We start from the raw sequence: 12442 nt of genomic DNA on the forward strand, positions 1-12442 counted from the left end.
TGTGACTTTGGGCAAATCATTTAAGTTCTGGGTCTCAGTTTCCTCATCTGTAAAATGAGGTATTTGGATTAGAAGACCTTTAAAGTTCTTTCCTTCTTTAAATTTATGATCCTAATTAGAAGAGAGAAGGAAAACTTAAATGTGTAAGACAAATTCTTCTCTTCCTTATCATAAAAACTGTACATTGTCATTATGGTTTTATGGTATTATAAAAACTGTAAGGTAGGACTTTGGATATATATATTCATAAGATTGGGTGGGGGTGAATTCTACAAATGATTTGTTACATCAAGACCATGAAGAAGTAGGCAAAGTTAAAGGTAGACTGGAGAGGTTTACCAGTATGTTCACTGAATCTGCAGTTAAGGCCTCTCAGAAACTGGGAGTTCAAAAAGGGTATACCAGTTTTGATATCAGAAGTAGAAAAATATTTACTTCTGAGAATTGGACAAAAAGTTTGGTTTTCAGGGTTATAAAACAGCTATGTAGATGGGCTTGGTTTAGGCTGCAATTTTAGTTAAAGGGAAACAATCTGGGCTTCACATAAAGGATAAGCCAATTTAGTGACTAGTAAGTAGGTACTCTTAGAATGAGATAAGAACCAGATTCTAGAAAAAGAAGGTCATAGACATACCAAAGCATTTACTTTACTTTTGAATTTCAACTATCTTAACTTTCCTAAAATAGATAGTTTTATGTTCTCCCTTCCCCCCAATAATTCCTTAGCAAATTGTTTCTTTAACCTTGTATCATTTAAATTGAAGGTTGTTAAATTAGCTTGCTAGCATCAAGTTCAGAGAGTCAAAGAAAACATTGAAATTCCCTCCAGATGCTCTGGTGTTATCTGGTAGCAGGATGAAAAAGAGGAGAAAATTAATTTATATTAAAACTTCCAAGGTTTACAAAGTGCTTTCTTATAGCAATCCCATGAAGAACCTAGTATAGAGATTGTGGTATAAAAATCCTAGTGTATTATTAGGAAGCATAAAAGTTATCTTCATCTATAAGTTGAAGAAACAGGCCTAGATAAAGAAACATTTTCCTATCTTCACATATCTTAATTATCAGAGTCAGTACTTGGACCTAGCTCTTCTAATTCCAAATCCTGCTGTCCCATGATGCTGACCCTAGAAAGAAGAAACACTGTCAGGGTGGGGTGGGACAGAGTGAAGGGATTTCATTTGTGAGAACCAGTTCTGGCTTTTCAGGGGCAAATTTTATATTGCTAAGAACCTGGGGAAGTTTAAGTTCAGGTAAGTAAAAAAAATAAAATTCTTTTTTTTTTTTTTGATTAAATAAGCATTTATTTGAAAAATTAAATTCTTAATCAGACATCAACCTAGGCAAAAAGCAACAAAGCATTAAAGGAGGGTGCACATTGCAGACCATAAGAAATTATTAGTCTAATAGAACTTACAGTTGATTCTTCTGTTTTAAGTTATGCTGAGGTGTGGTTAGCTTTCCTGGTCACACACCTTTTAGATAACTCACTGACCTTGCTTTTCTAGTAAAACATGCCGAAAGAGTCACTTGTAAACATGAGTCTGCTTGATTCATATATCATGATCCCATCTGTTGAAATCCAGTTAACCTTGTTGTAACATTTTGCTGCATGAATAATCCTTTAAATGAATGTGAACTGTTTCAGAGGTTACTTGATTTTTAGTCTGGAAAAGTACCCTAAATACTTTTTTTTTTTTTTTTGGGCTGAGGCAATTGGGGTTAAGTGATTTGCCCAAGGTCACACAGCTAGAAGTATTATGTGTCTGAGGCCAGATTTGAACTCAGATTGTCCCTGACTTCAGGCCTGCTGCTCTATCCACTGTATCACCTAGCTGTCCCCTCTTAATACTCTTTTGAGGGAAAAAAAAATTAAAGCAGGCAAAAGGAAAAATTAAGTAATTTTAAGGTAAAAATATATTCCAGGAACATACCAGGTCCCATAAGTGATTGGATTAAAAACTTAATGGGATCAGAAGACTATAAATATAACCCTTCTTGAAGTAGAAGAAGTAGGTAGCTTTTTTTTTTTTTTTCCCATTTATTGGAGTTACTTAATATAAATTGGAGAGTTGACATTTCTTGAATTCTGATTTGAATCAAGTCAGACTGTTTGAAGAAGTACTGAAACAATATTCTTATGATATACCTAGGCAGTTGAAAGAGGGAAAAGACTATTGGATCTGGATTTCAAAGAGATCATAAAAGAGGGAAAAGAACCCACATATGCAAAAAATGTTTGTAGCCTTTTTTATAACAGAAAAGGAATTGGAAATTGCATAGATGTTTTCAATTGGGGAATGGCTGAATAAGTTATGGTATATGAAAGTAATGGAGGAGTAGCTAGGTAGTGCAGTGGATAGAGCACCAGTCCTGAAGTCAGGAGGACCTGAGTTTAAATCTAGTCTCAGACACTTAACACTTCCTGGCTGTGTGACCCTGGGCAAGTCACTTACCCCCAATTGCCTCAGCAAAATAAAAAGAAAAAGAAAAAGAAAAGAAAATATTGGAATATTATTGTTCTTGTAAGAAATTATGAGCAGTCTAAAAAGCCTGGAAAGACTTACATGAACTGATGCTAAGTGAAATGAGCAGAACCAAGAGAACATTGTATACAGTAATAAAATTATGTGATGATCAACTGTGATGGACTTGGCTCTTTTCAACAAAGAGATGATTTAAAGCAGCTAATAGACTCGTGATGAAAAATGCTATCAGCATCCAGAGAGAGAACTATGTAGATTGAATGTAGATCAAAGCATAGTATTTTCTTAAAAAAAAAAAAAAAATTAAAACTTTTTTATTATATCTTTTTATTTACAAAACATATGCATGGATAATTTTTTCAGCATTGAACCTTACAAAACCTTCTTTTCCAAATTTTCTCCTCCTTCTCCCCATCCCCTCCCCTTGATGGAAGGTAATGCAATGTTTGTTAAATATGTTAAATCCAATATATGTATACATATTTATACAGTTTTCTTGCTGCACAAGAAAAATCGGATCTAGAAAGGAAAAACAAAACCTGAGAAGGAAAACAAAAATGCAAGCAAACAACAGAAAGCGTGAAAGTGCTATGTTATGGTTCACACTCAGTTCCCATGATTCTCTCTCTGAGTGTAGATGGCTCTCTTCATCACTGAACAATTGGAACTGGTTTGAATCATCTCATTATTGAAGAGAGCCATGTCCTTCAGAATTGATCCTCATATAGTCTTCTTGATCTCCTGGTTCTGTTCATTTCACTTAGCATCAGTTCATGTAAGTCTCTCCAGGCTTCTCTGAAATCATCCAGTTGTTTGTTTCTTACAGAATAATAATATTCCATAGCATTCATATACCACAACTTATTCAGCCATTCTTCAATTGATGGGCATCCATTCAGTTTCCAGTTTCTTGCCACTACAGAAAGGGCTGCCACAAACATTTTTGCACATGTGGATCCCATTCCCTCCTTTATGATCTCTTTGGGATATAAGCCCAGTAGTAACACTGCTGGATCAAAGGTGTATACACAGTTTGATAACTTTTTGAGCATAGTTCTCTCTCTCCAGTTCTGCTGGAGAGCATAGTTCTGCTCTCCAGAATGGCTGGATCCATTCACAATTCCACCAACAATGTATTAATGTCCCAGTTTTCCCACATCCCCTCCAACACTCATCATTATCTTTTCTTGTCATCTTAGCCAATCTGAGAAGTATGTAGTGGTATCTCAGAGTTGTCTTAATTTGCATTTCTCTGATCAACAGTGATTTGAAGCACCTTTTCATATGACTAGAAATAGTTTCAATTTCTTCATCTGAAAATTGTCTGTTTCTATTCTTTGACCATTTATCAATTGGAGAATGGCTTGATTTGAGTCAGTTCTTATACATTTGAGTCAATTCTCTATGTATTTTGGAAAGGAGACCTTTATCAGAACTTTTAACTAGAAGGATGTTTTCCCAGTTTATTGCTTCCCTTCTAATTTTGTCTGCATTAGTTTTGTTTGTACAAAAACTTTGTAACTCGATATAATCAAAATGATCTATTTTGTGATCAGTAATGATCTCCAGTTCTTCTTTGGTCACAAATTTCTTCCTCCTCTACAGGTCTGAGAAGTAAACTATCCTATGTACTCCTGATTTATGCCTAGATCACGAACCCATTTTTGATCTTATTTTGGTATACGTGTTAAGTGTGGGTCAGTGCTTAGTTTCTGCCATACTAGTTTACAATTTTTGCAGCAGTTTTTGTCAAATAGTGAATTCTTATCCCAAAAGCTGGGGCTTTTGGTCTGTCAAACACTAGATTGCTATATTTACTGACTATTTTGTCCTACGAATGTAACCTATTCCACTGATCAACTAGTCTATTTCTTAGCCAATACCAAATGGTTTTGATGACTGCTGCTTTATAATATAATTTTAGATCTGATACAGCTAGGCCACCTACATTTGATTTTTTTTTTTTTATTAGTTCCCTTGAAATTCTTGACCTTTTGTTTTTCCAGATGAATTTTGTTATTTTTTTCTAGGTCAGTAAAATAGTTTTTTGGGAGATTGATTGTTATAGCACTAAATAAATAGATTAGTTTAGGTAGTATTGTCATCTTTATTATATTCGTTCTACCTATACAAGAACATTTGCTATTTTTCCAATTGTTTAGATCCGACTTTATTTGTATGGAGAGTGTTTTGTAGTTTTGCTCATATAATTCCTGAGTTTCCCTTGACAGATAGATTCCCAAATATTTTATACTATTGACAGTTATTTTAAATGCAATTTCTTTTTGTATCTCTTGCTGTTGGATTTTGTTAGTGCTATATAAAAATGCTGATGATTTATGTGGATTTATTTTGTATCCTACAACTTTGCTAAAGTTGTTGTTTTTTCTAATAGCTTTTTAGTAGATTCTCTGGGGTTCTTTAGGTATACCATCATATCTGCAAAAAAGTGATAATTTGGTTTCCTCATTACCTACTCTAGTTCCTTTAATCTCTTTCTCATCTCATTGCCAAAGCTAGCATTTCTAATACAATATTGAATAGTAATGGTGATAGTGGGCAGCCTTGTTTCACCCCTGATCTTATTGGGAATGGTTCCACTTTATCCCTATTACATATGATGCTTACTAATGGTTTTACATAGATGCTACTGATTTTAAGGAAAAGTTCATTTATTCCTATACTCTCTAGTGTTTCTAATAGGAATGGGTGTTGGATTTTATCAAATGTTTTTTTCTGTATCTATTGAGATAATCATATGTTTTTTGTTAATTTGGTTATTGATATAGTCAATTATGTTAATAATTTTCCTAATATTGAACCAGCCCTGCATTCCTAATATAAATCCTACTTGATCATAATGTATTATCCTGGGGATGGTTTTCTGTAAATGCTTTGCTAATATTTTATTTAAGATTTTTGCATCAATATTCATTAAGGAAATTGGTCTATAATTTTTTTTCTCTGTTTTCATCCTACGTGATTAGGTATCAATACCATATCTGTGTCATAAAAGGAATTTGGTAGGAGTCCTTCATTCCATATTTTTTCAAATAGTTTTAATAGTATTGGAATTAATTGTTCTTTATATGCTTGGTAAAATTCACATTAAATCCATCCAGTCCTGGGGATTTTTTCTTAGGGAGTTTCTTTTTCTGAAATGGGACTATTTAAACAATTTACTTCCTCCTCTGTTAATCTGGACAATCATATTTTTGCAAGTATTCCTCCATTTCACTTATGTTATCAAATTTGTTGGCATAAAGTTGGGCAAAGTAACTCCTAATTATTGCTCTAATCTCCTCTTCATTGAAGGAAAGTTCTCCTTTTTCATTTTTAAGACTAACAATTTGATTTTCCTCTTCCCTTTTTCTAATCAATTTTAGTAAAGTTTATCTATTTTATTGGTTTTTTCATAAACCAACTCTTAGTTTTATTTCTTCAATAGTTTTGTTTTTATTTTCAGTTTTATTGATCTCTCTTTATTTTTAAAAGTTCAAATTTGGTATTTGATTGCGGGTTTTTAATTTGTTTTTCTAGCTTTTTTAGTTGCAGCCCAATTCATTGATCTTTTCTTTCTCTATTTTATGCAAGTAAGCATCTAGAGATATAAAATTTCCTCTTATTATTGCTTTGGCTGCATTCCACACATTTTGGTATGTTGTCTCATTATTGTCATTCTCTTGTTTGAAATTATTAATTGTGTTTGATTTGCTGTTTCTCCCATTCATTCTTTAGGATGAGGTTTAGTTTCCAATTACTTTTTGGTCTATTTCCCCCTGCTTTTTTATTGATTGTAATTTTTATTGTATTGTGATCTAAAAAAAATACATTTACTATTTCTGCTTTTCTGCATTTGATTTTGAGGTCTTTATGTCCTAATATATGGTCAATTTTTGTATAGATTCTATGAACTGCCGAGAAGAAAGTGTACTCCTTTCTGTCTCCATTCAGTTTTCTTCAAAGATCTATCATATCTACTTTTTCTAGCATTCTATTTACCTCTTTAACTTCTTTCTTATTTATTTTGTGGTTTGATTTATCTAGTTCTGAGATAGCAAGGTTAAGATCTCCCACTATAATATAGTTTTGCTGTCTATTTCTTCTTGCAGTTTTCTTAACTTCTCCTTTAGGAATTTCTATGCTATAGCACTTGGTGCATAGATATTTAATATTGATATCTATGGTACCCTTTAGCAAGATATAATTTACTTCCTTATCTCTTTTAATTAGATCAATTTTTGCTTTTGCTTTATCTGATTTCAGGATGGCTACCCTTGTTGCTGCTGCTTTTTTTCCCCCGGAGGCAATTGGGGTTAAGTGACTTGCCCTGGGTCACACAGCTAGGAAGCTTTAAGTGTCTAAGGCCAGATTTGAACTCAGGTCCTCCTGACTTAAGGGCTGGTACTCTATCCATTGTGCGGCCTACCTATAGTTACTACAACCCCTGTTTTTTTTACTTCACTTAAAGTATATAGATTCTGCTCCAGCCTTTTACCTTTGCTGCTCCATATGTATCACTTTGCTTTAAATGTGTTTCTTGTAAACAACATATTGTAGAATTTTGGCTTTTACTGCAGTTTGCTATCTGCTTTTGCTTTATGGGAGAGTTCACCCCATTCACATTTTAGGTTTTATTCCATATTTCTGTATTTCCTGCCATTTTATTATCCCCAGATTATACTTTTCTCTTTCCTTTTCCCCATACCTCCCTCCCCAGTATTTAACTTATGAGCACCACTTGCTCTAGCAGCCTTCCCCCTTTAGAATCCCTCCCTCTTTCTTATACCTTTCCCCCATTATTTCTGTTTTCTCTTCTATTTAGCCCGCCCCTTTCCTTTTTGCCTTTCCCCTCTACTTTTCAATAAGGTGAGAGAAATTTCTCTATAAATCAAATATGTCTAATATTTTCTCTTTGAGCCAAATCTGATATAAGATTCACACAAATGTTTATCACATTCCCTTCTTTCCTCATATATAAGAGGTTTCTTTTGTCTCTTTGTGAGATGTAATTCACTCATTTTACCTCTACTTTTTGCTTTTTCTGGTACAATTGACTTTTCCACTCCTAGTTCCTTTTTAATATTATAACACTAAAAATCAAATTATACACACACTCTCTATGTATAGAAATCCAGTTCTCAAGAGTTCTTTTTACCTTTTTATGCTTCTCTTGAGTCCTATATTTGGAGGTCAAATTTTTTTGTTTGGTTCTGGTCTTTTCATCAGAAATAAATGGAATTCACCTATTTACTTGAATGCCCATTCTTCCCTGGAAGAAAATGCTTAGTTTAGTAGGGTAGTTTATTCTTGGCTGCATTCCAATTTCCTTTGTCTTTCTGAATATCAGATTCCAGGCCCTTTAAGGTGGAAGCTACTAGATCCTGAGTGATCTTTATTGTGGCTCCTTGGTATTTGAATTGTTTTTTTCTGGCTGCAAAGCCTAGTATTTTCTCCTTTTTTTGTTGTTTTTTGTTTGCATGGTTTTTTTTCCCCCCTCTTTTGATGTGATTTTTCTTGTGCCACATGACAAATATGAAAATAAGTTTAGAAGGATTGTTTAATGTTTAATCTATATATCGGATTGCTTGCTGTCTTGAGAAGGGGAGAAAGAAAGAGACAAAATTTGGGGGCAAAAGATTGTGCAAAGGTGAATGTTGAAAACTATGTTTGCATGTATTTGGAAAAATAAAATACCATCTAAAAAAGGGGGAGGAGAAGAAATTCTAATCACTGCATTAGTGAGGTGTAGCTTTGCTGAACTTTTTTCTGTGAGGTTCGTTTTGGCCAATAAATTGAATCCCCTATATTCAGCCATGCCAGGAATGAAGATAGTTTAGTTCACTGCAAGATTTTTGACAGGAAAATCTGCTTTTGAGTACAGGTCTTACCTGCTGAAGATTGTTGACAATCTTGTTGGCAAGATTATTTTGAGTTCTTAGGACAATAGGAAGGTGGGACATCAGAATCTGGGAGTGATTAAATAAGTAGTAAAAAAAAAAATCTCACATTTTCTTGCCTCAGCAAAAACAAGTATCTTTATTCAGGATGGAGCTCTGTGCTTTCTTTTAGGAACAAATATACAACTTTGATTTGCACTCCATTTCTGACATTAATGCAGAGCAAACATTAGTCTTTGTGTAAGGGAAAACTGTCTCCCTCAATTCCAGTTCTTCCCTTTTCTCCATTCAAAAATATAAAACATATATTAAAAACCTCAGAACAAACAATTCAGATCTCTATGAAATTAAATAGGTTTATATGTGTTGGGTTTTTTTTTTTTAATTCTTATGTTTCAGTGCATTTTTATTAAAGTCAGCTTTGAAGCCTCTACATGACATAGAGGTGGACTTGTTGAATGAGACTAAGCAGTAAAGATTTAATTATGAACCCACAGTATAGTATCCAAATATTATTCTGAAATATACTGCTAGTATTGTAGTAATCATCCAAGTACAATCTTCTACAAAGGCATGTGACATACATTATTGAAGGGAATATTAAACTACAAAATTTAAGAGCTTTGATATATGGTAAGCTATGCATTTGATTATGACATGGTTTAATAAGTCTGAGTTCTTAGAGTGATAGAATTGGCAAGGTTAAAGTGTTGTTATTGTTGTTATTGTTTTTTAAATCAGTCTCCAAGATATATATTCTTTATTAAGTTGAGCCTGAAAGTTTTTTTTTAATTACATGCTGACTTTTTATCCCCTTTCAAATTTTGTGGCTTTTCTTTTGCATTAGTTCTGCTTTAACAGACTAGTGAATGTGTTTTTAATGGTGTTTTTAATGGTGTTTTGTTTTTTTTTTTTTGTAACCTGTTTTTTCTCTCCAATTTTTCTTTTGTGTGACTATTCTACACAGGGCTGCCTTATATTGAGTGATGAACTGAACCATGCATCTCTAGTTCTTGGAGCAAGGTTGTCTGGAGCAACAATTAGGGTCTTCAAGCACAACAGTAAGTATTTTCAATGTTTTCTCATTAGTCATTGCTTCCACCATGCATTATGACTATATTGGAAAATATAGAGGAAATAGCAGAATTTAAAGATGTCTCTGTTCTTTTAGCAGTTGTTCTCTTTTTAGTTAGATTATGGGGAAAGACCTAAAGGAGGGTTTTTTCTCCTGAAGTAATTATTCTCTTATGTTCTTTCTCCCCTTTGTTAAGTTCTCCTTCATAGTATAAAAATGGCAAAATTTCTACATGTAAATCATTATACTGGAAGTATTTTTTCCTTTGAAAACTAAAATAAGCTTCCTAAATTTTTCTTCTAGGGTAATTAGCGCATTTTCATGTGGTTTCTTCTAACTTTAGTACTTTCTTGACTGTAACAGAAACTTAAGCATACATTTAGAAATATTCTTGATATCTGGGTAATTATCATTTGACTTGTTTGGTAATATATTGACTTGAGATTTAAACATCTATATTCTGCTGCTTTATTTTTTTTCTAATGCCATGTTTTTCACATTTTCTGCCATCTTTCCATGTGTCATCCCTTATGAAAATAACAAAGTAGTATTTCTCCCCCCACTTCCATATCTGTATTTTTAAAAGGCTTTTTATGATAGGGATTTGTATTTTTCTTTTAAAATCGCCCTCCAAATTTTATGTTAAACAGATTTTCCCTCCTAGTTTATCTTGATGTTTATCAGACTCAGCAGAAGTATCTGGCTTATTGTGGTATTTAGAACTTTAGAACTAAAAGAATCTAACATGAAAATTTCGTTCTGCTCAGGAAAACTACAGCAACAGAAGTGGCCATTAAATTATTTCCCAGAATGAAGTCCTCTAAGGAGCAAATGGAAAAAGCAGAAGCCCAAGATATTAGAGTCCATTGGACATTATATATAATTAGGCCCAGTTTAAATTTCTAGCCCAGATGTAGCATAGAGGGTGTTTTATATTTCTTAAACTAAAATAATTCTTTTCTTCACATAAAAATTGTGGGGTTTTTTGTTTGTTTAAAGAATCATTATCTCAGAGCTATATGGCTAGTTCCTTTATTGGTTAGGGTAATAAGAGTCAAAACCATGAGTTCAGTCTCACATAGGAATGTAGCATTCTATGATCAGAACTATCCCAGGCTACCCATTTTACAAGTCCATGCTGCTGTGCAAGAGAGAGAGTAAATGAGTGAGTGATGCAAATCTATCACCAATATTGGGAAAAATGAATCATATTTAGGGTATATCATCTTTGTGTGAGAAAGCAAGGTAGCATATTTTTATAAAAACATATGAAATAGATAGTCTCTGCCCTTTTAAAAAACTGAGTTCTAACCAGTATTAGAGTCATACTAATTGGATCAATTAGGTCATATTAACTTAAGCAGGTGCTCAGTAATTTCTGATGACTTTCTAAATGAAAGACTTTAATTCAAGCTATCTTTCCTATCTCATTTTTTTCAGCATTGTAATAATACTCCATTTCTGACACCTTTCTTCAAAAATTCAAAAAATTTTTGAATGCAATAAATTATGTATTTTTGGAATGAATGAAGGAAAAGATTTGGTCTGGAATATTATAATTCTTTTCTATTTGCTCTAGATATGCAGAGCCTTGAGAAACTTTTAAAAGACGCCATTGTATATGGACAACCTCGAACACGAAGACCATGGAAGAAAATCCTCATTCTTGTAGAGGGAATATACAGGTAATATTGTAGCCCTTCATCTTGATGATGTTATTCCATATAATCAAAGAGTAATGGTGGTAAAATTAACATTGATAATTCTATATAATGCTTTTAGGTTTATAAAGTGCTTTACTTAATTAGTTTTAAATCATCCTCTCTACTCTTTGAGGTAAGTATTATAAATAAAAAATTTTTAAGCTGACCTTAGGTATTCTCATTTTACATATAGGAAAACTGAGGCTCGAATCGTGGAAGCTATTTGCCTAAAATTATACTAATACTTAGTGACAGCTGGGGTATAAGTTTTCTTCTCATTCTAACTTCATCACTCTTTATTATGCCACACTTTCTATTTATCTCTCTTCTGTTAAGGTCTAATTTTACTTGTATAAGCATTTACTTGTAATGTATATGTGCTGACTATAATTATGCATGCCGACAACTTTTTTTTTTAAATCTTGTTCCAAATGTTTATTTCCTGTTGCCATGTTCCTCCCTTTACCATACATAATTTGTTATTTTTCATTATTTTCATCAATTTTTAAAAATGTTTTAAAACCTATTGTTGACTTCTAGATATAAGCTTGAGGAAAATTTGTTTTGATCTTTTTCCTTTTAAGGTAGATTAACTTTTTTAACTGCTTATGCAAGATACAATTTTTTTCTTTAGAAGTCTGCAGAAACATGGTATTCAAGTTGGTTAGCAGTCAATGACATATTTAATATGGCATCTAAATCTATGTTTAATGTTATGTCGTGAATTGTACTTGGAAGTTATAATTGAATTCCTGCATTAGAAAGAATTAGATTGTGAGAGATAATATTTGAATTAAAATAGATGTTGAGGCTTCTTAGATACTTTTAAAAACCATGATTGTCGGAAAAAAGGATGATCTTTCAGTCATAGAACCAAGACAAGTTTCATTGTTTTTACTGCTGCATATACTACAATCAAACTTTCTCTGAACATCAGTTAGCAAACAGGAGACAAAATATTAGCTTTCCATTGAAATCTAAGTTTATGTATCCTGTTATCCTGTTTTACCAGCATGGAAGGGTCAATTGTTCGTCTCCCTGAAGTGATTGCCCTTAAGAAGAAATACAAATCTTACCTGTATCTAGATGAAGCCCACAGCATTGGGGCACTGGGCCCAACAGGTCGGGGTGTAGTAGAATACTTTGGTCTGAATCCTGAGGACGTGGATATTATGATGGGGACATTCACAAAAAGTTTTGGAGCTGCTGGAGGATACATTGGAGGCAGGAAGGTAAATTTGGGTTAAGAAATGGGAAGCATGTTTGAAGCTAAAGACT

At 33.1% G+C, this 12442-nt stretch overlaps 1 protein-coding gene across 1 annotated transcript in view; it reads left to right on the top strand.

Moving 5' to 3' along the window:
• SPTLC2 (serine palmitoyltransferase long chain base subunit 2) overlaps window positions 1–12442 on the top strand; it is a 154299-nt gene that overhangs the window by 64459 nt on the left and 77398 nt on the right. The window contains exons 6-8 of the mRNA XM_051977509.1: window positions 9354–9447; window positions 11041–11146; window positions 12177–12396. Coding sequence (XP_051833469.1) covers window positions 9354–9447; window positions 11041–11146; window positions 12177–12396 — 420 coding nt within the window. The remainder of the gene's footprint in view (window positions 1–9353; window positions 9448–11040; window positions 11147–12176; window positions 12397–12442) is intronic.

Source organism: Antechinus flavipes, chromosome 2, assembly GCF_016432865.1.
Source record: "Antechinus flavipes isolate AdamAnt ecotype Samford, QLD, Australia chromosome 2, AdamAnt_v2, whole genome shotgun sequence".
Lineage (NCBI taxonomy): Eukaryota > Metazoa > Chordata > Mammalia > Dasyuromorphia > Dasyuridae > Antechinus > Antechinus flavipes.